The sequence below is a fragment of the Ochotona princeps genome, chromosome 1 (assembly GCF_030435755.1).
Source record: "Ochotona princeps isolate mOchPri1 chromosome 1, mOchPri1.hap1, whole genome shotgun sequence".
Classification (NCBI taxonomy): Eukaryota; Metazoa; Chordata; class Mammalia; order Lagomorpha; family Ochotonidae; genus Ochotona; species Ochotona princeps.
In genome coordinates, this window is record NC_080832.1 from 161,649,637 (window position 1) to 161,675,819 (window position 26,183).

Genomic DNA, 26,183 nt, shown 5'->3' on the forward strand with positions numbered 1-26,183 from the left:
AGTCTCAGTTTGGACAGTCCTGTCTGCCTTTGGGTAGAATACCCTGCTCATGCTCATGGTGAAAGAGCAAAAACCCTTGAGGGACCATCTCTACATCTTTCCTGGAGTCTTAAAGAGCTCCCATGCCCTGGAAAGTAGAAACTGCCCCTTCTGCCCCTTCCATGCCTCAAGCTTGGAATTCCTCCACAACTGTACATTTGGATTCAGAAGACAGGCAAAAAGAAGGCCAGACACTTCTATGAAAGGCATCCCAGGAAAATGGAACCTGCTTCTCTGAATTTCAACCACTGGGCAAGTTTGAGGAATGTGGAATCCTCTCTGTAGAGTCACAGGTGCAGGCAAGAAGCAGGTGCCTCGGAGCATCCTAGGTCTGCAAGTCCACCTACTGGACTCTTCCTTTTAAGATAGATGTATTTATTTGAAAGGCAGAGGGAGAGAGAGAGAGAGAGAGAGAGAGAGAGAGAGAGAGAGAGAGAGAGAAAGAGAATGAGAGAAAGAATGAGAGAGGCAGGGAGACAGATCCTCCATCTGCTGGTTCACTTCCCAAATGGCCGCAGTGACCAGTGTTGTCACAGATTGAAGCCAGCCAGGAGCCTGGATCTCCATCTGTGCCCTCCATGTGGGTGACAAAGACTTAGGCGCATTAACAGATTGGCAAAGATCTGGATTGGAAGTGCAGCAGCCAGAGCTCCAACTGGCATTTCTTATATGGTAGGATGCTGGAGTCACAGGCAGTAGCTTAATGTACCATGCTAGACTTTACTGTTTTTCTGGGATAAATAAGATGTTCTTTCTCCCATTCCTTCCTCAGTACTCCAGGGTTAGTTTTTTTAACCACTGCAAAAGCTCTTCCATGAACTTGCTGCACCTGCATACCCCAGTGTCTGCATAATGAAGGATTCCCACAGAACATTCTCGCACTATCTAGTGTTATCTGAAACAGGACTCTTGTTCAAAGAAATTGTGCCAACTTGCCATTCTGATCAGCTTGTGTAGGTGTAATCTCAGGCCACAGCAGTGAGAATGTGGGTGATACATTCTGACTAAGGCAGTTGGGTTTGATTTGAATTGAACAAAAGAAAAGGAAATAAAAAAAGCAGGAAGTCAGTGAGTCCTGTGAGTTAGCTAGAAACTTCTTCGGTTGAAGAGAACTGTGGAAATCTTTGATATCTACCCTGTCAGGATTTGCACCCTGCAAGGGACAGCCCCCAGAGGTGCAGCCTGGGGCTGCACATCTGATAAGCACGTGTCTGTACAGCTGGGCTGCAAAAGGCTAGGGCAAAAGGGCGTCTCTGTGGATAAGAGTCTTGACTCTGGCTGCTGCCAGGGCGGGGGTCCCATTGGTCACAGTTCTCCAGGCTAACCACCCTGTTTCATTCATACCTTTGTAGGGTGGGGATGGGGTGTGAGGACCAGAGTGACCTTGTCTCCTCCATCCTCACCCCAGCATGTTCCTGTCGCCGTTATTCCCAGCAGCAGGTGGGACGGCACATCCAGGAACTGGTGCTCCTGGTCGCCGTTGCCAAGCCACCATGTGAACACCTGGTGCCTGAGTCACACAGACAACCTAGAGAGCAGAGAGGATTATGTGGGCTCCAGAGTTGAGGGTTGAAGTATTCTAATAATCCTAGGGGCAGGCACTTGGTGCAGCCTTCCAGTGCCCACATCTCATCACCTGGAGTGGCGACTCCAGCTCCCTGCAGCTGCGCACGCTGGGAGGCCGCAGGTGATGGCTCAAGTAGGTCACCCACATGAGTTCCAGGCTCCTGGCCTCAGCCTGGCCTCAGCATACAGCCATTGCAGAAATGAACCAGCAGTTGGGAGATGGGTGATTTTTTTTCTTTCTTTGTCTCCTGCCTTTTAAATCACTCAATCAGATCATCCTAGGGTGTCAGAGTATTCTCGTATCTTCCCGTGGTGCTTTCTGCTTTATATAAATTGTTTGGGGTCTTCCCACCATCGATGCCACAGCCTCTTTCACTCTTGCCTTCACTCCTTTCGGCTCCTTTCTACAGAGCAGGGTTCTGACACTGTAGGTCCAAGCAGAGCTGAGTGGGTGTCCTGGCGGGAAGAGAATGCCCTGAACCTGATGACGCCCTCCTGGATCTGGGGGGGTTCAGTGAGTTGGGGCTGTTTCCAGGGGCAAGGGAAATTCCCCCCAAGGGAAATGCAGGGCAGAATTCAGCACTGCAGCAAGCTCTGGCTTCCTGTGGAACCTGGCGTGCTAGGCTGTGAGGCCTTTTCTGAGTGTGGCTTTTTTTGTGGGCTTTGTAGAGCTGCAAGCGTTTGCTCACCATGGCCGTCCCCTGCCAAGATTCCAGGTGACCCTGTGCTTTGGGGAGGAGTTCCCAGACCCTCAGCGGCAGAGGAAGCTCATCACGGCTCACGTAAGTATTTGACTTCTTCAGTAGCCCCACGGAGTTTTCCTATTAAGGAGCACAGTGTCCCGTTCAACGTCAGGCACCCTGGGAAAGTAAGTCTCAGCCTTAAAATAGCTGGGGTGGAAGTACGGCCCAGTGAGCAGCACAACCTACATCACAATGCCCTCCGCCTTGAGTTCTGCTCACCATGGAATATTCTGTGAGTGCCTGTAAATTGCTCCCCTTAGAGCTGACCTTGTGGCACTGCAGTCTAGACCCCATATGCAATGCTAGCATCCCATATTGGAGCACAGGGTCCATGTCCCAGCTGCTCCCTGTTAAGGCACCTGCGAGAAGCTGTGGAGGATAGCCCAAGTGCCCAGTCCCTGCCACCTCTGAGGGAGACCCAGATGGAGTTCATGCCTCCTAGTTTCAGCCTGGTCCAGACCTGGCTATTGCAGCCATTTGGGAAGGGAAACAGCTGGTGGAAGATCTCTCTCTGTCTCTCCTTCTCTGTCGTTCTACCTTTTAAATACATCACCAGGCTTACCTGTGTATTTTGTAGCAGCCCTCCAAATATATCACAACCCCTTCTTTAATTTTGAGGGTTTTTTTATGAATGAATTAATTACTAGGCATATGTTCTTTTGAGGCTGCCTCTTGCAAGGAATTCAGATAGGTGGAGCCCACAGAACATTCTCTGGCAGGCTCAGCAATGGCAAGGGAGCCTCTTTTTTTTGTTTTGTTTTTTGTAGAAAAGGAAAAGGATTTATAGAGATGACACATGGCATCAACTTGCTATGCAAAATCGACTCTTAAATACCTCAGGGCCTTGAATTTGAAGAGCTCATGTGGTTATCTCTCTTCAGGAGCTCACGGGCCCTTGTCATGAGCAGGGCCAGCTGATAAAGCTCTGATGCAGTCTCTCATTGAAAACTGAGGGAAACACTGTTGCATCCTGAATATGCACCCCCTCCTTTCTTGATTGGAAAGGCCAACCATTGCCGATAGAACGCCATGGACTTCAGAGTTCTCACACTATTTCTCTCCCGATGGCCGTGGTGATTTCATGAACAGTGGGGAATCGTTCAAGTAAACTTGAACAACATTTAGGAGGTAGATGCCAATGTCATGTTTCTAAGCTACAATAGCATTCCTGGGTTAGGCAAGGTCAGGTTCTCAGCCTGAAATTGCTGTGTGGCCCATAAAAGAGAAATGTGCACACTTACAGGTTCGATTAATTTTTATTATGAATTTAATTCACTTCATGTATTAACATAGGAGTTGTTGCTTCCATTGCTATATATCGCATAATAATATCAGGGCCTCCTTATTTTAAAAGCTTTTAAAATTTATTTGGAAAGTCAGAGATGGAGAGACAGAGAGCTCTTCCACCCATTAGTTGGTTTACTTGCTAAATGACATGACTAGCACTGGACCAGGCTGAAGCCAGGAGCCTAAAATGCACACCTGGGTCTCCCACACGGGGAGCGGGGACCAAAGACTTGCACCATCTTTTGCTGCTTCTCCCAGGACATTAACAGGGAGCTGGATCAGCAGCAGAACACCAGACGCACAAACCCACTCCTGTGTGGGACGCAGGTGCCTGAAGTAGTGGCTTTATTTGCTATGCCATGATACTGGCCCCAGAACTCATTTAAAAAGAAAAAAAAAATATTTCAAACATAAAGAGATAGAATCTTCAGCTACTGGTTCGCTCCCCACAAATGACTACAATGACAAGGTTTGGGCCAGACCGAAGTCAGGAGCCTGGAACTCCCTCCGTGTCTCCCACCTGGATGGTAAGGCCCCAAGTCCTTGGACCATTTGCACTTCCAGGCACATTAGTAGGAAGCTGGATTGGACGTCGTGTAGCTGCGCCGTGAAGTGCCGCCATATGGGATTCCAGTGTTTTGTGGTTTAATGTGCCGCACAACTCTGGCAGCCCATAAACACTCAATTTTATAGCATGATTGATTTAAGAATTCCAAGGAATCTCCGATGTTTTAATGCAGGACAAGCTGAAACTCAAGGGTTGTCTTGTTTTTGTTTTCCGGTTAATGTCACCCACACTGAGAACCAAAGCAGGTCAATCTGAGCCCAATTAACTTCTCTTTTCCCACAGTAGCAGTTTTTTGTTGCTTTGTGGTGCTGCTTTATTTTCCATTTGACTTGGATTTAGAATTATCAGATTACCTGGAAACCTGAAATCTTTGATGTCACACCCCTCATTCCCATCAACCCTCGCTTGTGCAGAAACACATTCATTGCCCTGAGTCGCCCTGAGTCACATTTCAGAGTTCCATGTCGTTCTAACCATTTGACCTGATTGGTTTTAACCTTGATCATGTCAAATGGCAGCTGACTTAAACCAAGGTCTTTAACTTCAGTGTAAACTCAAAATTGAGGCTACAGATGATGCTTTTTAGCTTGCTCCACATAAAGGCTGACCATCTGTTTTTGGGATGGCTTCACAGCTGAAATGTATTAGTGTCTGTAACTTTGGACTTCACTCTCCTGTCGCCTGACCATCTGAGAGCTCTTTCATGAAGGATTATCTTGGTAATACTCCTTTTTAAAATCTCTCATTAAAGGTAGAACCGCTGCTAGCCAGACAACTCTACTATTTTGCTCAGCAAAACAGTGGACATTTCCTGAGGGGCTACGATTTGTCTGAACACATGAGCAGCCCAGAGGATTATCACAGAGCTATCCGCCACTCTTCCATTCAAGAATGAACCAGCATCCAGAAGATTGTTGTAAATATTGGACGAAGACAGCTGACGGACAGTTTCTGTTTCCGAGTCACTCCGCCATGAGACTACCCCCGCTCGACAGCTGAAAATCGCAGCAGGAATGGGGTGGGGAGTCAGTCCCAAGATCGACAGATGACTATTCCCAAAGGAGAGCCAATCTTCCAGCCAATCTTCCACAAGTAGGCTTACGTCTGTGTCCTTGCAAACCTGCTATTGCTGACCATGACTGTGAAACCTGAGCCAGTGGTGTGTTTACATGCACTTCCGTGCTGTTCTCTTCCTTCAGTGTAGGTTAGTTCTGCCCTCCAGACAATAGTGTGTGTGTGTGTGTGCGTGTGTGTGTGTGTGTTGGTTTTGCCTGCTGACTCAGGGGATTAAAGTGTGCAAGTGTTTGTCCCATTTCTCAGGGAAGGAGAGAGTGAATTGGAGAGTAGGCGGTGCCTTCCTGAAGTAGGTATCCATGCATGGAAAAGCCGGCGACTGAGTGAAGGGAGCTGGGTCTTTGCTGAGTGTCTTCAGCTGGGGACTGACCCCTCTCCCCACTGGCCAAGGATCCCCTCACCCCCAGCGTGGGTCCTCACCCAAACGCCCTTTTGCTGTCTCTCTTCTGCCTTCCCTGGAAGCCAGCTGGTAGACTCTGTTGCCAGAAAGCATTAGGGTTGCTTTCGGACTAGATATTCTAGTGCTCATGAACAATAAGCAATTTGTATTTGTTGGTCCATTTCTCCCAATGCCCCCACTCCCTCATTCCTGAGAAAGTATCACTAAAAGGGTTTTCCTGAAAAGGGGCTCTGGACAGCCCCAAATCAATAGTGCAAGCATGAAAGAGAGTTTGGAAACTCGGTGACATTTCCCCTCTTGGGTTTGTTTGTTTGGCTACTGGTTGGCGACCCATGGCAACACTACAACGGAGGAGCTGACGGCTCTTAGATTGGCAGACTCGATGTCTTGCGTAACTCACCCCATGCTATATCTGCTGATTTTGTGATTTAAGTGCTTCCTTGTTGATGACCCCACTTTGGACAGGACCTTCACGTTTTTTACTTTCTCGGATTTTCCAATACATGAGTTTATAGAACTCCAGCAATCTTTACTACTTCCGTAAACCTGACCCATTTGCTTTCCTGTTGCTTCTCTTGGTTAGTTGGACTGGTGTGCCCCACTGCAGCAGGAAATCATGGCCTTCCCTACCTAGTTCAGCAAAAGATCTGGTAGTTCTTGAACACATGCCACACCTGTCCTAAGGTGTAACAAGTGCATGTTCGGTGCCTGCTGTGTCCCTGGTGAGCACAGGTTTTCAAAAGCAAGGCAGAGTTGGGATACCATTTCTTAGAATCTTTCAAAGGGAGCTTCAAGACAAGGATAAGATGTGTGAACCACAGAAGATGTCAACACTGGCCAGCAAAAGGTAACACAGGTCCTTCTTTGCCATTTTTCCCAACTCAACCCCCCGCCCCGCCCCCAACTGATCACTGGAAGTTCAGTGTAACCTTTGGAGCACATTTCACATTTCTGTCCCTGCAATCCACAGCTTTCGAAACTCCCAGGGTCACAGAGTTTCAGGCCATGCGTTGACCTAACAGTGCAGACTTACCTCTGTCCTTTTGTAGACATCACAATGTGTCCGACATACTTCTCATGCTACATCAGCCACTCAGCCCCGACTGGGCAACCATTTGTGTCCCCCAAACTGCAATGATTTATACATCTTATAGATGCACAGTATTCTGGGGTATATTATCCTAAGGAAATATGAACTTTTACATAGTCAGTGCTGGTTCACAGTGACAAATCACTGGAGAACGGAAAGCCCACCCCAGGCTCCGCAGATTCCTGCAAGGTCTGTCCCAGTGTGGGCATCTTCTAAGAGTTCTGCAAGCAGATGCTGTGTGAGTTCTCTCTGGTTCAGAAGCTTATGCTACCTGAGCAAAATGGAAAATGATGTCGGTCTGGCCCACTCCTTTTTGGTTTTCACACCTGTGTGTATTGGCTTTATTGCTTTTGAGGCACCTAAGGAGTTAATTTCAGCAGGACCAGGAGGGGGTGGCAGGTGGCAGGTGGGGCGTGGCAATCCTGACAGCTTTCTTAGGCCTCTGGCTTCCTCACTCTTGGTCTTGATCTAGCAGGATTTGCAGGTTGTCATGTAGCGTGGGGGACACCATGGAGAAAATTGAAGTGCTCATGCTTTTCAAGAATTACGGATCTCAGAAGGGAGATGTACAACTCTCCCTAGTGCTGGTGTTTGCCTGCCTTCTTGGTCTCAGGATTGCAAGCATTTTAGCCCAAGCTGGGACAGTAATGAATGTTTTCTGGAATGCTCTGGAAATCTGGGTGACCAACTCACTCATGCCAAAGAACTTGGAATCCCTCCATCCTGGAGTACACAGGACCCAACTAGCCCAGTGCGTCTAAGCTAGAAAGAACTGTACAACCGTATGATGGAGCAAGCGGCAACCACTGTGTAGTTCTCACCTGAGCAGCCAAACTTGCCAAACTTGTTTTGGGGGGTGGGATGGGATGGGATGGGATTGGGGGAAGATGGTCCTGGTTCTCGGACCCACATGAGGCTTCTTTGTCTCTCCAGGCTCTGTGTACACAGTCTGGTGGTTTTGGGTCCTCACTGCATCCTACATGGGGTGATGTCCTATACTCAGGAAGACCTTTTACATTTGCAGCAGCTTTTTTTTTTTTTTTTTAACTAAAAATCCAGGATCGAGGTCACATTTCTGTTTCTTCTCCTCAGCATGGTTCTTGCTCTAAGTGCCGAGAACAGAGCAATTCCTTCAGAACTCTCTTTTTCTCACTTATCTGAATTGCCTAAGACTCAAAAGCCAGCTACTCAAATACTGCATGGAGGCTGCTCTGCCATATGTAGCATTTTGTAAATTCCTTTATACGCGCATCCCATCTATCTCTGAGTTGGAGCCAGGTCAGGGCAGGTGGGCTTCGTTCATCCTTGTGTTCTCTTACAGAGTAGTCCATCACACGGACCCAGTGAAGATCAGTCCCCAAATGCTGATTTTCACTGCTTTTAGGAACACAGGCACCAAGTGTCCTGAAAAGTGGGGGTGGAGTGGAGGAGAGGAAATGTGGAAAAGGGAAGAAAGGCCCGCAGGCCCCCACTCTTCCAATAGAAAACTCTTCTGCTTCAGATTCTTCGAGATAAAAGGGACCTTCTAGGCAGTGGGGTTCACTTCCGCCTTCTTCCCCTTCGCGGTGCCCCGCCCCCTTTCTGCGGTGTGTGTACTGCGGTGGGCAGTCCTGGCTTGAACTTCGAGCTCTGCTGGTCATTCTTGCTGCTAGGACTTGCAGGTGAGCCTGGCTCAGAACGGAGTGGAACATTCTGTGTTCAATTTTTTTTTTAATATGTCGTGAATTTGGGGATAAATTGCCTTTCTGTTATGTGTGGTAATACAATGTATTTAGATAGTTGAGAAATAAAGATTGTTTTTAAAGCCTTATGGAGAGTGTGTGTGATTAAACTGTCATCACTGCTTCTTAAATACTTCCTGGTCGTGTGTCTCTGAGTGAGGCAGCTTCGGAACCCTACTTACTTCCTTCCTGGTCGTGGTGCATGTCCCTGAAATCAGATCTCAAAGTGTTTGCGTGGTGATTTTTGAAAAAGATTTATTTTATTTATTTGAAAGGCCAAGCTATAGTGAGAGAGCGAGAGAAGGAAAGAGGTCTTCCATCCACTGGTTCTCTCCCCGGGTGACCACATGGTGGAGGCTGAGCCAGAACAAAGCCAGAGCCAGGAGTATTACTGAGACTCTCACATGGAGGCAGGGTCTGAAATGCTTGGGTCATCCTCTGCTTCTTTCCCATTCGTGCAATACTAGGAGCTGAATAAGAAGTGGTGCAGCTGGAGACGAGCTGGTGCCTCTATGGGATGCCAGCTTTGCAGGTGACAATGTTACCCGCTATGCCACAGTGCCAGTCGTACTTGGTGTTTTTGGTTTTGTTCTTAAATAAAGCTACAAATCTCGCCCCAGTGCTGGGCAGTTTTTGCATCAGCCTTCACACCCACCTCCTCTTCCAAGACCCATGGCAGTTGCGTTTAGGGCTTGTACTTCCGTTGTGAGCCCTCCCGTTTTACTGTTGGTGAAGGTGAGGAGGGAGAGGCACCGGCCTTATGGATGTAGAATTGTACACAAAGAACGTAGGGCTTAGATGAGATCCAGGGGCACCCTCCGGCTGCAGCTCCAAATATCCCCTCCCCACGCCCATTTCCAAAGCTGTCCACCCATTCTCAGCTGTCTCTGTTGGCTGGTGCGTGTTTGCATGGCCCAGCCATTCAGCCAGGGGACTGTGTAGAGGCACAGGACAGCAGCCAGCCACGTGAGCACCTTCACAGCCAAAGGGAGCACAAAGCACAGGAAGGTAGTGTGGATCTTGGATCCCCAAAATATTAGAAAAGGTTTGAGCTTGCTGAGCAGCCACCAGTAAGAATAATGGAAAAAAAATCAACTGTCAACCTGCTTCTAGGGGCTGTATTTGCTTAACAGTCTCCGGTGAGTGAATACAGAAATTAAAAAAATAATAATAATTTGGAGCCCGGCACGGTAGCCAGCGGCTAAAGTCTTTGCCTTGCATGCGTCGGGATTCCATGTATGCCAGGTTCTAATCCTGGTGGCCCTGCTTCCTATCCAGCTCCCTGCTTGTCCGGGAAAGCAGTCAAGGATGGCCCAAAGCCTTGGGATCCTGCACCCACGTGGGAGATCGGAAGAAGCTCCTGGATCCTGGTTTCGGATTGGCTCAGGTCCGGCCATTGCGGCCACTTAGGGAGTGAATCAACAGATGGAAGATCTTCCTCTTCTATCTCTCCTCCTCTTTTTTTTTAATCTGACTTTCCAATAAAAATAAAATAGATCTTTAAAAAATAATAATAGCTTAATTCAAGTTTTATACTATTATTTTATTTCTGAGTCTGTTATTTCAAATTATTATTAAATGATTGATTATTTTGAGTTACTTTCCAAAGTTGTTTCCTGTTAGTTTTCCGTATTATCCTTATGTGGATAGTTTGTGTCTCACCTGGAACCTTTCCTGCAGTAATTGCAAAGCTCCTGCAGGTACTAACGTACATGCTGTTACTTTAACTGGTCCGTACAGTGCACTGCGGCCAGCAACAATTACCCAGATAACTAAACACTGGCAGTGCTCATCTGTGCCAAAAGACATGAGCAAACCCACACGATCCATCTCTCAGGGACCCAGGGGTTGTAACATCTCACTCTAGCACAGCATTGCCTAAGTTAATCCAAGTGGATGGCCTTTGCTCTGAACTGCTGTGATCCCGAAGCTGTGTGAGAACAACCAGGACACTCCTCCCAGCAAACCCATGTTCCTGCCAGGCAGCAGCTACAGGTTGGCCAGTGGCCACTCCTGGACAGATGTCCTCAAAGGCACTTCCTTCCTCCACCCCTATGTCCCCCGGAGACTTGCCTGATGGCCTGAGGCTCAAACTGGCTGGGGATCTGAGAAAGATAATAATAATATATCATTACAGACTAGAGGAAGATGCTCAGAACTGGAGAGAAAAGAGACCAGGAGAAGTGAGTGTAGACACAGCGGCCACTCCCTGACACAGAGGAGTTGCCCTTTCCTTGCTCAGAAGAACTTTGGAGAAAACCTGGAAAATGTTTGTAGCAAGAAACAGTGCAGACCCTGAGTGGTGGAGAAGCCACGTGGGCAAAACTGAAGGAGAGCTCCATGGAAACCTGGATCCCAAGCCATCAGAACTCAGGACAAACAGCCCAGGCTGGATCTGAGCTTATTCCAGCTAGCACTGAGCCCCATCATTGTCCCAGTGGGCGCTACAGAAGCAGTGCCAAACTCAGTCAAGGACTGTCAACTCCAGTGGGAATTGAACTGAGTTTTAGATGTGGGCCTATTATGTCTTACCATGTGACACTACACATTCTTTACTGTAATGACCTGTGTCATTGGCAAGGAGGAAGCTTGGCAAACAGATGTGCCCCTCCCTGCAGCCCCACCTCTGTCACCCAAACCTCTCCCTTCTTCCCAAGCCCTGGAAACGCACAGCTTCTGCAGTTTCACCTCTGGGAATTGGTGCCAGCCCAAAAGATCCAACATCCCATTGGTGACCTTGAGCTCATTCTGAGGTCATTGTAATCAAAGTTGCATGGCTGACACTGCTGCACCCATCATGCGCCTGACACCTTGACACTTCTAAGTTTTCCTAACGAGGGCAAGAAGATGGACAGCCCCACCCTAAGGTCTACCCCTTTATGAATATTCATTTAACCCCACTCCAGGCACTACCCCACTACATCTCCAGTTCACAGACAGGGATGGCCCAAAGTTTTGTAATGCTTTGTTAAGTTCTTGGTACCTTAATTTGGCATGCAAATAAATCCTGCTTTCCTGTTTCTCTGCTTACCCTTACATAATTGCATTGGAGACAAGAACCTAAACCCAGCCACTACAAACTTCAGAAGACAAATCAGCCTTCCCCAATCTGTACCCACTGCCCGGAACACTGCCTGGCCCATGGCAGACACTCAGTAGATAGCGGAGAGATGCCCAAATTGGTGAACTTGAATGGATCTATTATGGCAAATAGTGTCCAACAGAGTAATGGCTAGATGCTGGTCCATATAGAGACTGAAACACATTCAACCTTTCAAACACTGTCTATATGCAAGCATCCTACAGAATTGGGAAATGGGTGTTATTTTAAGTGAATCCAAAAGTAGGTGTCAAAACAATGCGATGGCGTTTCAAAATTTCATGCATAACCTTTTGAAAAACAAAGACCAGTCGACAAGGTGATCATATCTGACCAGTGGTATTTGGGGATTTTAAAGATTTCCAGGTGTGTCTCCTGTAGCTTTCAAAACTTCTTCAGTGACTTTAGGTGTTATGATAGAGGGGAAGAAAAAATACAAAGTTATCTTTCTGAACCACCATGTGTTGGGTGGCATTCCAGGCCCAGAGCGCAAGGCAGGCCCTCTCCAGGAAAGGAGGAGCGGGGACCACAGACTGAGGGCCTCGGACTTTGCCCTGGCCTCTCCAACCGGATCGCTGGTCAATTTCCTTTCCCTGCATTCTCCATGTGGACACCCTTCCCCTCCAACACATCATTTTCTTGGGATGGGTTCTTTTCCTCTAACTTCTCAGATTTGCGGAGAGCACTCTCTCAGCTCTGCTCAAGGAGACCTCCCTCCATCAGCGTCTCCCCCACCACAGAGACCTCCCTCTATCAGCCCCTGCCTACAGAATCCTCTCTCTGCCCTCTTAATCCCCAAGCTGGGATTACACCCCCCTTTGGGTTTTTGACCCCCAATCTTCCCCAAATACTAACGTCAAGACTTAGGGTCACGGACTGGGTGCAATGGCTCAATCCTCTGCTTGCAAGCACCAGGATCCCGATTTGTATCAATGCCAATTTGTGTCCTGGCTGCTCCACTTCTCATTCAGCTTCCTGCTTGTGGCTTGGGAAAGCAACAGAGAATGTCCCAATGCCTTGGGACCCTGCATCCATGTGGGAAACGTGGGAGAAGCTCCTGGCTCATGGCTTCAGATCAATTTAGCTCCGGTTGTTACAGTCACTTGGGGAGTGAACCAGCAGATGGAAGATCTTTCTCTTTCTTTCTCTCTGTAAATCTGCCTTTCCCATACAAATAAATAAAATAATAATAATAGTAATAAAAAGATTTTGGGTCTCTTAAAGCAGGAAGGACAAAACTATTAATTCTTCAATTACTGTTGTTATTATTATTATTATTATTATTATTATTATCTGGGAAATATCTGAGGAATGTGAACTTGACCACTTGGCTTCTCTGTGTGCAGAATGCTGTGTGACATCCACACCCTCCAGCTCCAGAACTTCCTCCCGGAACTCTACACCCAGGAATTAAGGACTCCTGTCCCTGGGCTCGTCCCTTGCCTCAGCTGCCATAGACGAGAATGAACACTCGGGCCATCAGCACACCACCTCGAAGCAGAACAGCCAGTTCCTTTCTTAAGAAAATTCCATCCCGTGGTCCACAGTGGCTGCACTCATCCTCGCTCTCCAACACATAGAGACTCCTCCAGCAACAATGTGCACAAGGCCCTTGATTCCTGTTTTAAATGTGTTCAGCCCACCAGCTTATTTGAGGGTCCACCGTGGTCCTGGAGACACACAGGGCAACCTAGCTTTAAGAACAAAACTGCTGGCCTGGGGCAGGAGGTAGATAGGACTGTCAGAGTTGCTGAGGGCGGAAGAGGTTCCCGCTGCATATTTTTCAAGTGGGGAAACCACAGCTCTAAAACCCAGCTAACTAGCCAAATGTTGAATAAACACTGAAAGAAGGAAGCCAGGATTCTAACTCAGGTCTTCCTGGTTTCTTAATTCTGCTGCCTAGTTATTTTCTCCAATGGAGGGACTAGAATGAGAGAGGTCACAGGTGAGTCCCAAATCCATGTGACTGGCAAGCAGCCTGGGGGTCAAACCCTGGCTTCTAGAGACACTCGGATCCACTGCAAAGAGGGAAACACAAAGCACCCACAAATGGGAATACATCTTTTAGAGACTGGCAGCATAGAGACCAAGGCTGGTCCACAAAGACAGAAGAATGATGAATTGGGGGCTAGGCATTAGATCTGGTGAACACTTGTTGAGATTTACTGCAAATCATGTCAATCGGGTACTAAGGGTCTGCTGGTGCACCTGCACACGTAACCCTTGAAAGAGTCCTAGGACACAGGCATTGCCTCTGTCACCTCCTAGCTGGGAGCACCCAGTGCTATGTGAGGATCTCAGAGCAGCAAGCGAGAGGAGAGAGAGCCCCAGCTGCTCTCCCCCCTTGTGCATGAGCTCCTGTCCTCTATGCGATGATCCAGAGGTGACAGGTGACGTCAGAGGTGAGTGTTCTGTCAATATTGACTGCAGGTGTTAAAGCCTTGGGGTTCATCATTAGCTCCTGGGTCACTTACTTATGTTAGTGTGCTCAGCACATTGAGTCATGTATAGATGGCCTTCAAAACCTGGGTTTATAACTCTCTAAATATGTAATTGGATGACTATTATCTAGTCTGCTGTCATCTACATAAAGGATCCCATCTTTTTTATTAAATTTATTCATTAATTACATTGTGTTGTAATTACATAGAATCTGGGATTCTCCCCCCACCCTCCCCCCATGGTGGGTTCCTCCACCTTGTTGCATAACCATAGTTCAAGTTCAGTTGAAATTCCCTCTTTGCAAGTATATGCCAAGCATAGAGTCCAACATCTTACAGTCCAGTCAAGTCCAACTACTTATCGGGTAGACCCTCTCTGGTCTGAGGGCAGAGACAGCAGAGTATCATCCCGGTCAAATAAAAGCACTAACATACCATCTGCAACAATTAACATCGTTATGGAATTAATTGACATGGTATTGAGCAGTCAACATGTTAAAAATAAATGCGATTTCTTAACCACTTTTGGTGACCCCCCATTCACAGTTCAATTTTAGTTTATATACTACATATGACATAACATCCATAACATAACATGTTATGCTTAACATCATATCATCTTAAATTAAGGCAAACGTGTTATCTAACCTTTTGGGATTGGTTCATTTCCCTTAGCATTATGGTTTCCAGTTTGGCCCATTTGGCCACAAAGAACTGCATTTTGTTTTTTTTAATAGCTGAGTAGTATTCCATGGAGTAGATGAACCATAGCTTTCTTATCCAGTCCTCTGCTGATGGGCATTTTGGTTGTTTCCATGTTTTTGCAATTACTGATTGTGCTGCTATGAACATAGGAGTGCATGTTGGTTTCTCGTAAAACAAGATTTTTGGATATATTCCTAGGAGTGCTATAGCTGGGTCATACGGTATGTCGATTTTGAGTTGTTTGAATATTCTCCATGCTGATTTCCATAGAGGCTGTACCAGCCTGCAGCCCCATCAGCAGTGGAGTAGGGTTCCCTTTTCCCTGCAACCTCACCAGCAAGTGTTGTTGGTGTTTTTCATGTGGGCCACTCTTACTGGCGTTAGGTGGTATCTCATTGATGTTTTAATTTGGATTTCCCTTATTGCCAGGGAGCTTGAGCATTTTTTCATATGTTTATTTGCCATTTGGGATTGTTCCTTTGTGAAATGTCTGTCCATTTCCCGTGCCCATTTCTTGAGTGGCTTGTTTATTTTGGTGTTTTGGCTGTTTTGTAATTCTTTGTATACTCTGGAGATTAGCCCTCTATCACCTACGTAGTGCGCGCAGATCTTCTCCCTTTCTGTGGGTTGCTTTTTTACTTTGTTGATTGTTTCCTTTGCTGTGCAGAAGCTTCTTAGTTTGATGAGGTCCCATTTGTTTATTTTGGTCTTGATTTCTATAAGGATCCCATCTTGAAAAAGTGTTGTTATTTGCCTACTACCTCTGGGTCAATTTATTTATTTATTTATTTATTTATTTATTTATTTATTTATTTTAAAACATTTATTTATTTTTACATGAAAGGTGAAGTTATAAAGAAAGAGCAGTATATTCCATGCAATGGATCATTCTCCAAATGACTGTAACAGCTGCAATTGGACCAGTCCCAAGGCGAGAGCTAGGAGTTTCTGCCAAGTTTCCCACAGGAGTGCAGGAACCCAAGGGCTTGAGCCATCCTCTGTTGCCCTCCCGGGCCATAAGCAGGGAGCTGGATGAGAAGTGGAGCAGCCAGAACTCTAGGCGGTGCCCATGTGGGATCCCAGTGCTGCCCATGGTGTTCAGTATGCTAAGCCACCACACCAGTCCCAGGTCAACTCGCTTTAAAGACGTATTATAACATCATGTTTGGCAAGAAAAATGAATAAAAACTGCAAGTTTGATGGTCTGATGATATATGCATTTCCTAATGTCTATTCACAATAAACAGCCATTTCAATTAAAATACCTGTGGGACCAGCATTCAAACACTAAATTCTCGGTTTACAACAGCCAGGATCTCATGTAAGTGTTAGTTCATGTCCCAGCGGCCCCATTTCCCATCCAGCTCCTTACTTGTGGCCTGGGAACGCAATAGAGAGTGGCCCAATGCCTTGGGACCCTGCACCCTCGTGAGAGACCCGGAAGAAGCTCCTGGCTTTGGATCAGCTCAGCTCTGGCCGGTGCGGCCGCTTGGGGAGTGAACCAGAAGACAGAAAATCTTTCTGTCTCTCTTTTTCTCTGTAAATCTGCTTTTCAAATAAAATCTTTAAAATAATAATAATAATAATAATAATAATAATAATAATAAAGTTACCCACTGTTTACAATCCACTCTACGTCTCCTGTGGGAGACATTCCACTCCTTGGGAGACATCACATCTTCTCTGGCTCCTGTGGTCTATCCAGTGGACATGAAATTTGATTCCTTAAGAAGAAGCCATTTCTCAGCTGTCAGTTGATTTTATGGGATTAGTACATAGTTAACCAATAAAAACGCACTCACAAAAATTGATTTTAATCAGGATCTGGCACCATGGCATATCAAGTTAAGCTTCTACCTGAAGTGTTGGCATCTTGCTTACACACTCATTCGAGTCCTGACTACCTCACTTCCCATCCAGCTCCTCGCTTGTGGCCTGGGGAAGGAGCAGAGGACGACCCAAGGCCTTGGGACCCTGCACCCAGGTAGGAGGCCTGAAAGAAGCTCCTGGCTCCTGACTTCGGGTCAGCTCAGCTCCAGCCATTGTGGTCATTTGGGGAGTGAACCAGTGGATGGAAGAGCTCTCTTTCCTCCCCTCTCTATAACTCTGTCTTTCCAATAAAAACAAATTGTTTAAAAATTGATTATTATTTTTTTAACCAGAAAGCATGGCAATGAAATCTCCAGGTTGAATTACAGAAGTGAAAGCTGCGGGTCCCCCAGAGACTCCCAGTTGTTGTGGCGCCAGAGGCCCAGCTGGAGTACCCCTCGGTGTGTGCACGGGTGCTGGGGAGGAGACGTCACTGGTGGGAGGGCAGGAAGCCACCTGGTGACTGGAGCCTCGCTCCACCTGCAGAGCCTTGTCGGGAAGCTCCGCCTTCTTCTGGTGTGGGACAAAGGGAAGCCTACCTGCACGGCCAGCCTCCTAGAGGGACTTGGCGTGTTGTTGAAGCGTGACTTTTCTCTGTAAATGATGACACATTGGAGCCCTTTTCCTGGCAAGGAGACCAAGAAATGCAAACACAAGTGCTGAGGCACTCAGCTCAAAGGGGCTCCCACTGTGGTTCTCTCCACTGGCTGTCTTCACCCAGGGCCAACTCGTCCCACAACTGGTCTCCCCTCCAGCTGACACAGTCACCATGTCACAGCTGCCCAGTGCTGCCCAGGCCCATTGTCCATCTCACCTGTCAGGGCAGACAGAACTCAGTGTTTCTGACCTTTCCGGCCATGGTCGTCATCCCCAACATGCAACATGAACAGGGTGTTTAGGTTGACATAGAAACTATTTTTATCTCGTCTCCATGTGTGAAGGTCACCGTCTGATGTGGCCGCCCTTGACCTGGGCCCTGCAGTCAGCCTGACCTCAGCCTCCTCTGTGTCTAGACCACTGGTCTGAGTGAGCCATGCTCCCCTGCAGCATGAGGGAGGCTCCATCCTGCCTCCCATTACCATGGCAACCAAGATAGGTGGCAGAGGGAAGTTTTCACTTCCACTCACCCTACCCAGGACAATTATTTTCCTCTGGGGTAAGGTGAAGTGAGTGGAGGTTATTGATTTGCACAGGGAGCAAAAGTCAGTCTTATGACTGACCCAAGGTTGGTCCCTGGAGTCCCTGCTGCTCTGCTATGTCTGCCTTGGTCACTATGTCTTCAGGCACAACCACCAACTGGTGTCTTGAGTAGCCACCTCATGTTCAGGGAGCCCTTAGACACTTCCTTTGCAGATTGCTAAAAGGAAAACTTGGGTTTTCAGCACAAGGTGGGGAATGGAGGAGGAGAATTTGGTGGTGTCGGAACATTTAGCGCAGCAGGTTCTGTCCAGAAATGTTGTGAGAGGAATGGTGCCTCTTGCAGGGGCAGCAGGAGTGGGGAGGATGGGCAGAACCAAAAGGAAAGATGGCAATGCAAGATGGAGAGGCCTGGGACAGACTGGGTGAGGGTAGAAGGGCAAGCTACTTCTGGGACCCATAGTGTGAACTCCTTCAGCAGGCTGTGCATCTGATATACCCTCTGTGTCAGCCCCCCACCATCCGGTACCATTTCCAAGGGTCCCACCAGACTGTGAGATGGTTGTCATAAAGGGCACAGCACTGAATCCACAAGAGCTACATGCAGTTTTACTCACCTGTTCCCCCTACCTGCACAAGGCAGGTTACCCTGGGAGCCCACCTGCTGCAGGCTTGGGCTCCTGGTGCACACACAAGCCCCAGCCAGCCCCTTCCTGGTAAGCCCAGCAAAAGTCCCCACCAGTCCACAATGACGAATAACCACTCACACTTAGAGCCCCACATCAGCAGCAGAAGTAAAACCTCTGGTCAGAGGGAAAAAACAAAACCTTACTCATCTGAAGATTGAGGTCCTGGGGGGCTCTCCCTGGGGAGACAAAACAGGGCTAGGGGTCTCATGCTTCTGTGACTGAACCCTGAGTAGAGAGGGTAGGGGAGAAGTTGCTGGGGACCTTAGATGAGAAGGACAGAGGCAGAAGGAGGACTGAGCCCTATGGGTTTGGTATAGGAGGCTTGTCCTGGTTTGTGCTTCCTCATCCAAGCCCAACAACTTCAGGGTTCAGTCTGGCCATGCCTCACGTCTGCCTGTGTTGCATTTGGACTCTCTTTCCAGTGGCCACCGTCCACTTCTTAGAGAATTCGGAGGCCAGGGAGATGCTCCTTGTGGGCATCCTGAGTCACCGGGCGTGCAGACACTCCAGCTGCTCCAGAAGAGAGAAAACCCACAGTGCCTTCACCAGGAAGGGTCCCTGAGCGCCACCCTCTCCCCCAGGCACCTGCATGGACAGACAAGGTGGAGGGACAGGAGGGGGCTTTGAACCCACACTGCCTTCAGATTGTCTTGCAGTGTGGGCTTCTCCATGGCTCCAGGAGCCTGGTCTATCCTACCAAGTATCTTGCAAAGGGAACAACAGCCGCCCAGGAGCCACTGCTTATGAGCCAGTTAGGCCATCTGCCCACCCCCACCCCTCTGCTTGCAGGACAGCAGGGAGCAAGGCACAGTCAAGGCCCAGAGGGACATGAGTTTGGAGAATCACATGCAGGGTTTCCTCTCTGCAAAACAGGGACACGTGATAGGATTGCAAAGCGCCCTGCCACAGCTGAACCAAGAGACTCAACAGGAAGCCCACCCTCCGGCATCCAGCAGGGTTCCCTACATGGCAGCTGGATTCTGTGACAGCCCCACAGGAGTGCAAGATCCCAGCCACATTTGATCAGCCACGTGATGCACCCCATCCTCTTGCATGTGGCTCCTGAGCCTCCAGGAGAGAGGATCCAGGTGTACCTTACTTGGCCGGACCCAGGGCTGTGGATGCAGTGAGGTCTACCTACGGAGACACCTGCTTCTCCTGCCCAGGAAACTTCATCTACTCAAGGTGGTCAGGAGGATATTTGATCCAACAGAACCTACCAGCTCTTTCTTTGCAAACACTCTTCAAATACTGGGCCCTTGCAGTCTCCCAATATATAACCACCATTGGGCAAGACCTGTCAACTATAGGAGTCAACCAGGTACTGTCCTTTCCCCTGTATGGTCGATGTGTCTTCCTTCACCTCCACTCCTCCTCTTCCTCCTCCTTCACCTCAGCTCCTCCTCCTCTTTCTCCTCCTCTACTTTCTCCTCCAATTTCACATCTCCTCCTACACCTCTTCCTCCTGCTATTCTTCTATTTCTCCTTTGTTTGTTTGTTTGTTTGAAAGACAGACAGCTTTCATCCACGGATTCACTCCCCAGATGCCTGCAGCAACCAGAGCTGGAGGAGGCCAAGAATCCCACCTGGGTCTCCCAGCTGAGCGGTAAGGATTTGAATGTGCACTAACAGGAAGCTGGATTTGCCAGTAGAGCCAGGATTCAAACCCAGGCCCTCTGTGTGAGTAGACTAAGTGGGGCCCTAACTGCTGAGCCAACTACTTGCCCCCATATCCTGTTCTTAGCCACTGCGTATCACGTAGTTCTACCAATGTTGTCAAAGCAGAGGAGACGGGAGGGCCTGTCCCTTTGCTTTCTCTGGATACTCTGCCTCTAACAAGGCAACCAGAGCAATGGGCAGAAAATTATGTAAATGGAGAGCTCCTATTTTAGAAAGTTTATGGCTGGAAGCAAGTGGAAAATGTTGCAATGGGTGTACTTTGTTGTTCTGCATGATTTATTTCAATGATACCACTCTCATAATTTAGACACCTTAAAGTCAAGTGCTATGACACTATTAGTAATTCCAATTTCTTGTTGAATTTCCACACAAGATAGAGCTTGCCTGTGAAGTGCTCTGAGGGAGGCAGCATGCTATATTTGGGGAGAGATGGTATCTACAGATTACAGGGAAATGATGACATCAGATTCTTCGCTGCTTCAATAAGCCACAGAGGAGTAGGAGAGAGAGCATGCTGAGTGGCGGTGATGCCAGAGTTAGTCTCTTCCAAAGATGAGTCTTCCAAATCCTGTGAGTGCACCGTGGACCAGCTGAGTAGCCTTCGTGCCCTTGAGGGTTATAGGAACAGTGAAAGTGTCCTCACAACTTCCTCTGTAGCCCGGCCTAAGTGCTACCTTTCCATACCACAGTGCCTAAACCACAAGCCATCAGGATTATTGGCTGGCCTAGCACTAGGAGTTGGGAGAGAGCTTCCTGCCACATATCCAAGCCAGTATGTCACTACCCTGAAGAAGGAAACTAAGGTACTGCGGAGGAAAGGGACTTCCCTAAGGACCCCCAGCTGACCGAGCTGAGACCACCAGGGTTTTGAGCACCCAGCCGTGTTCCTCCATTCAGAATGCAATGCTCCTTCTGGACTTCTCCCAGCACACAGAGGCCAGATACAACCAGGAAAAACCAACTACTTCTGTGGTTTGCTGATTTCCTGGTGGCCACATGGAAAAGAAACCATGAAAAACAAACAGGTGGGTGGGATCAATTTTAACACCAAATTCTATATCATCCAATACTATCCTTTAACATGTATGCAATCTACAATAATTCTTAAGATTTATTTTTATTTATTTGGAAAGAAAAGTGTCAGAGAAAGAGAGAGAGAGAGAGAGAGAGCAAGAGTGTGTGTGAGAGAGAGAGAAAAAAGAAACCTCCATCTATTAGTTCAACCCCTCAAGTGACCACAGTGAGCAGGGCTGGGCCAGGAGGAAGGTCCCATCAGGTGCAGCTCCGCCTGCCGTCACAAACACTGCTTCTCTGCTGTGTTGTCGCTGTGTGGCAGGAGCTGCCTACCTGTCACTGTGCTTCCCAGTCCAACTCTGAGGATTGGGAATTCTCCGGTAGGACCCCAGACTGCGAGGATCCTATACAAGATGTCCCTGGCATCCTGCACAGCTGTGACACCTGCTCTGCTCCTATTACATTATGACCTCGATGCACCAGCACCAGGGCTCGCTCAGAGCTGTTTGCTCAGCAGTGCCATGTCTTGGGGTCTTTTATCTATGACTTCCTGACCAGATGCCCATGAAAACACAGGCTTCAGGGATGGCTAACCCAGCGGTTGGTGTTCAGCAGTCTCAAGTTTATGCCACTGGCTTGCTTACCATGGACCACTCAACAAATAAAATAACTCAACCATGGAGAGCTGTCCCAAGTGGCTAGTATCAAGGACAGCAGGTGCTCGACAAACAATCCAGCAAGCTCAAGAGCAGCCTTGGGGGCATTCTGGTCTGGCTAGAAAGCCCGGGGAGAGCATTGAATTGATGAAGAGATTGGCATTCTGTGCAAACAGGGATGTTCGGCTGTGAGGAAACAAGCACGCATTCTCGCTTGGTTGTGGGTCACCCTACACAGGCAACTAACTCCGTGACATCACTGGGCCAAAGAGCTGTCCGCCTTCTGGAAAGGGAAGAGAAACTGAAAGCTGTTCTCCAGAAAAGGCAGGTCTGCTCCAGGATAGACAGGTGGGAGCAGCTCCACTCACAGGCCGAAAAGATGCACGCAGTGCCTGCAGGTCTGAGACTACTCCAACAGCTTCCATTCCTTGTATATTCTGTGTGTGCAGAAGAAACAGGTGCCTTATGGGAAAGGGGACGTTATGATTGACAGGTAGCAGTCTGGGTGGGAGCAGGTGGCTTGTGACATCCAGCTTTACAGACTATCTGTCCCACATCACCCAGTAGTCCTAAGGCCACAGTATTGACTCTTACCCCCAGGCACTTGACAAATACTCTAACTCAGCCTCAGGGTATTAGAGAGCCACTCCAAAAGCCATTTCTGTATTGGTGCTTCCTAAGGAGTTCAAAATCCATGCCTGAGGCTGCTGTGGAAGAGGTGCCGGCTTACCACCCAGGGCTCAGCTGCAGGGCAATGCTCCAGAAGAGGCAGCTCAGCAGCAACGCTCTGCCTGCAGCCAGAGAGCCAAGGTCAGATCCAGGCACTGCCCCAGGCCACAGCTTCACAGCAAGTCATGGCTCTGCACAAAAAAAAAAAAAAAAAAAAAAAAAACCAGAGAAGACAGTTGGGCTGACCACATCCACCCCACAGTGCTCTCACAGCTCAGCCAGCTGTGCACAGAGAGGTCACAGGAGAAAGGCCAGACTGTCCAGTTCAAGAGCCAGCCCAGCCCTGCCGAGTGCCTGCAGCCTGTCATCAGGGGGCTGCAAGGACTAAGCCCCGCTGTAGTTTTCCAGAAACATTTCATTTTTCCTCCCAAATGTCCAGCTACCATATTTGCAAATGCTTGCCTAAGGCATTAGCAATCAAAAGCATTCCTGGGAATCATACGTTGCATTTTCACAAAGCTTGTGGAAAATGTGTATTACGGGAAAAAAAAAAAGCAGGGATTTCTAAATTGTTATGTACCGGAATAAACCTTTCCTCTAAATAAAAAATGAGGGCCTGGTGCGATAGCCTAGTGATTAATGTCTTCGCCTTGCACGCGCCGGGATCTCATATGGGCGCCGATTCTAGCCCCGCTGCCCTGCTTCCCATCCTGCTCCCTGCTTGTGGCCTGGGAAAGCAGTCAAGGACGGCCCAAAAGGCTTGGTTCCCTGCACCCGCGTGGGAGACCCGGAAGAGCTCCTGGCTCCTGGCTTCGGATTGGTTCAACTCTAACCATTGCAGCCGCTTGGGGAGTGAACCATCGGACAGAAGATCTTCCTCTCTGCCTCTCCTCCTCTATATACCCACCTTTCCAATAAAAACAAATAAATCTTTTAAAAATAATAATAAATGAGGTAAAGAGAAAGAGGGAGAAATGTTTATTTGCTAGAGACAGGGGAAGAGAAAAGTTACGTCCACTGGTTTATTCCCCAAATACCTGTAATGTTGAGGGCTGGGCATGAATCAAAACCAGGAGGCAGAAACAGGTTCCAGGCCCCCGGGTGGGAGGCAGGGACCCAGTCCTTCAAGCTACCATCCCTACCTGCTGAAGTCTACCTTGGTAGGAAGCTAGAGGGGAAGGCAGAGGAAGGAATCTGGCCAAGACAGTGTGATGTGGGATGCAGACGTCGCCTTGCTAGGTTAAATGCTTACTTCTAATCCTGTCTTTCAAATCCACATTTCATATTTTTTAAGCACCCATGCAAACACCAATCATTAGGGGTCAGTGGGCATTGTGTCTTTGAATTATTCTCCTAGCAGTGAAATCTCCAACAAGGAAAGAAGATACGCAGATGGCAGATAAGCACGTGGAACGGAGTCCCACAGCACTGCTCGTCAGAAAAACTGAAATCCAAGCCACAGTTTGGCACTACCAATGGGATGGTTAGACCATTCTGAAAGAGAAGCGAGATGAAACCACGGAACAGCCGGCCTCTGCCATGCTGCTGGTGAGAGTGCAGCTGGACGGGTTTCAAATCAAACACTTGTTTCTCAGCTGGCCATACTGCATTTAGTTGAGAAAAAAAGAAAATTTATGTGCCTGTAAATATGAACTTGTTTTAGATGTATTTGCAAGTGAAACAATATTCATATTCAAAAGGCTACCTGCTGTGGGGGGTCCCAAGTGGTGGTCCAGAAGAAACCAAACACTGCAGGACAGAGGGTGGACTGGCAGATGCCACCATGGGTGCGTCTGCCAAGGGCAGTCTGAGCAAGTTGGGAGCAGAACAGGCGTTTCCAAGCCCTGCTTGTTGCATTTGTCCAAACACAAGGAACTGTACATTAGGAAGAATGAAAAAGTATATTCCCTGGTAGCTCTAGCTTTGAGGGGGAAAATTGCCTTTTGTTTTCGAGGTGTGCCAGCGCCAGAGAAGATACCCAGAAGAGCAAGCCCTTAGTTTAAAGAAGTAAAGCAAAGGACAGAGAGAAGCTGACATCACCAACCACAGTCAGGAGAGTACCAACATGTCAGGAAAGAGAAGCTGTGGCCGAGCGTCCCGACACCTACAGCAGATGCCTTCACCCAAGGTCAGGCACGCTCCTGCTCGCCTCCAGGGACGTGGAAACCGAGGGCGCATGCGACAAGCACTGTGCGAGGCTGTTCCTGGAACTTTCACAGACGCTGGGACACTCTTCTGATTTGACCACCGTCTTCAAACACCTTTCCTTTCATTTTCAGAAACTCTGGTTTTCACAATGTGTTAACTGGCAGGTGGTGAGTTCCTGCTGGTCTGGGAGAAGGCACTCAGGGTGGATCATCCAGCCTAGTGGTGGACAGTAGGTAGCCCAGGGAAGGAGGACATGGGGAATTAGGACAGGGGGCACCTCCAAGACATGCTGAAACAGACATTTCATTGTTCAACGTTTTTCTGTGACTTTCACCAAGGTTCTCGCTCCTCTCTTAGTGCCCTTCTCTTGCTGAACAATTTTCAAAAGACTAGGATCCAAGTAGGTACAGGTGAAATCCCACAGACCTGAGGCTGGTATTGCGGTGCAATCAGTTAAGCAGTCATCTGCAATGCCCGACAGGCCCCAGCTCAAGTTCTGATCCAGCTCCCTGCCAACAATTCAGGGAAAGCAACGGAGTATGTCACAAGTACTTGAGCCCCTGCAAGCTGCATGGGAGACCCGAGTAGAGTTCCAGGCTCCTGACATCAACCTATCCCGGCCCTGGCCTTTGCGGCCATATGAACCAGCAGATGAAAGATCTCTCCCTCTCTTTAACTCTGCCTTTCTGGGCCACAGGAGTATTGAGTGGTTGTGTTCCAGCTCTGTGCTTAGAGCTGCTGCTGGTATTAGCCCCATTGTCTCAATGGTTCTAGGCCAGCAGATGGCTTGGGACAGCATGGAATCAAGTCTAGAGGAACATGGCTGCATCTCTGAGTAAGGACATACAGGAAGGCATCTTCTTGGGAGGAAGTGACCTGGTCTTTGGTGAACGTTCGCAAAGCAGCTGGTTCTTGTCCTGAGAATGACCCTGACTGCAGATCTGGCCAAAAGCTTTGTAAAGGGAATAAAAGCCGGTCTAATTTGGCTCAACCAGAACATGTAGGCTTTGTGTTAGTATTGTTCATCCTCACAAAGTAGGGCTACCATGTTAAGAGCCTCAGGCCCACCTAGGGGACCTTCACGGCTGTGCTGGGCAGCAGTGAGATGCGCCAAGAGACGGTGACAGCTGCAGGAGGGATGCGGCGCGAGCACTGTGACTCATCTCATTCTCCGCGGGCCTGATCAGCTATCGGCTAGCAAGGGAGAAAACGCCCAGGTCAAACGCAGTTCTTCAGTTATTAGAAATGTTGTGTGGTTTCCCCAAATCCTTGGCCTTAACTACTGGCGCAAACGGCAACACAATGAGTTGGACTCATTTGGTTTTGATTAGGGACGTGTCAGAAAAGAGAAAGATACAAGTCTGTATGGGGTCAAGGAGCTCTGACTGTGGAGTCCAGATGTCTGGTGCCAGGGTTGGAGTGGCCTCTTGCTGGGGACAGTCGGTCCACGGCAATCCGTGCTACCTCTCCAAGTGGTGCATGTGAACCGTGTGAGGAAAGAGCGCCAGTCCTTGTGAGCGTCATTCTTTGGGTGGCAGGTGCAAGCCCTGCTTCCTCTCTGCCGCATACAGTGGGGAGTGATACAGT

At 48.4% G+C, this 26,183-nt stretch overlaps 1 protein-coding gene across 3 annotated transcripts in view; it reads left to right on the top strand.

Annotated features, from left to right (window-relative positions):
• The window catches only part of IRF4 (interferon regulatory factor 4), a 131,471-nt gene that overhangs the window by 11,008 nt on the left and 94,280 nt on the right, over nucleotides 1–26,183 (top strand). For 2 of the 3 annotated variants that reach the window (XM_058668243.1, XM_058668244.1), the window contains exons 8-9: nucleotides 2,275–2,387; nucleotides 4,955–5,967. In XM_058668243.1, coding sequence (XP_058524226.1) covers nucleotides 2,275–2,387; nucleotides 4,955–5,098 — 257 coding nt within the window. In that variant the 3' untranslated portion in view covers nucleotides 5,099–5,967. Of the gene's footprint in view, nucleotides 1–2,274; nucleotides 2,388–4,954; nucleotides 5,968–26,183 lie in introns of those variants that run through there. The other variant, XR_009246003.1, reaches the window with a different exon arrangement.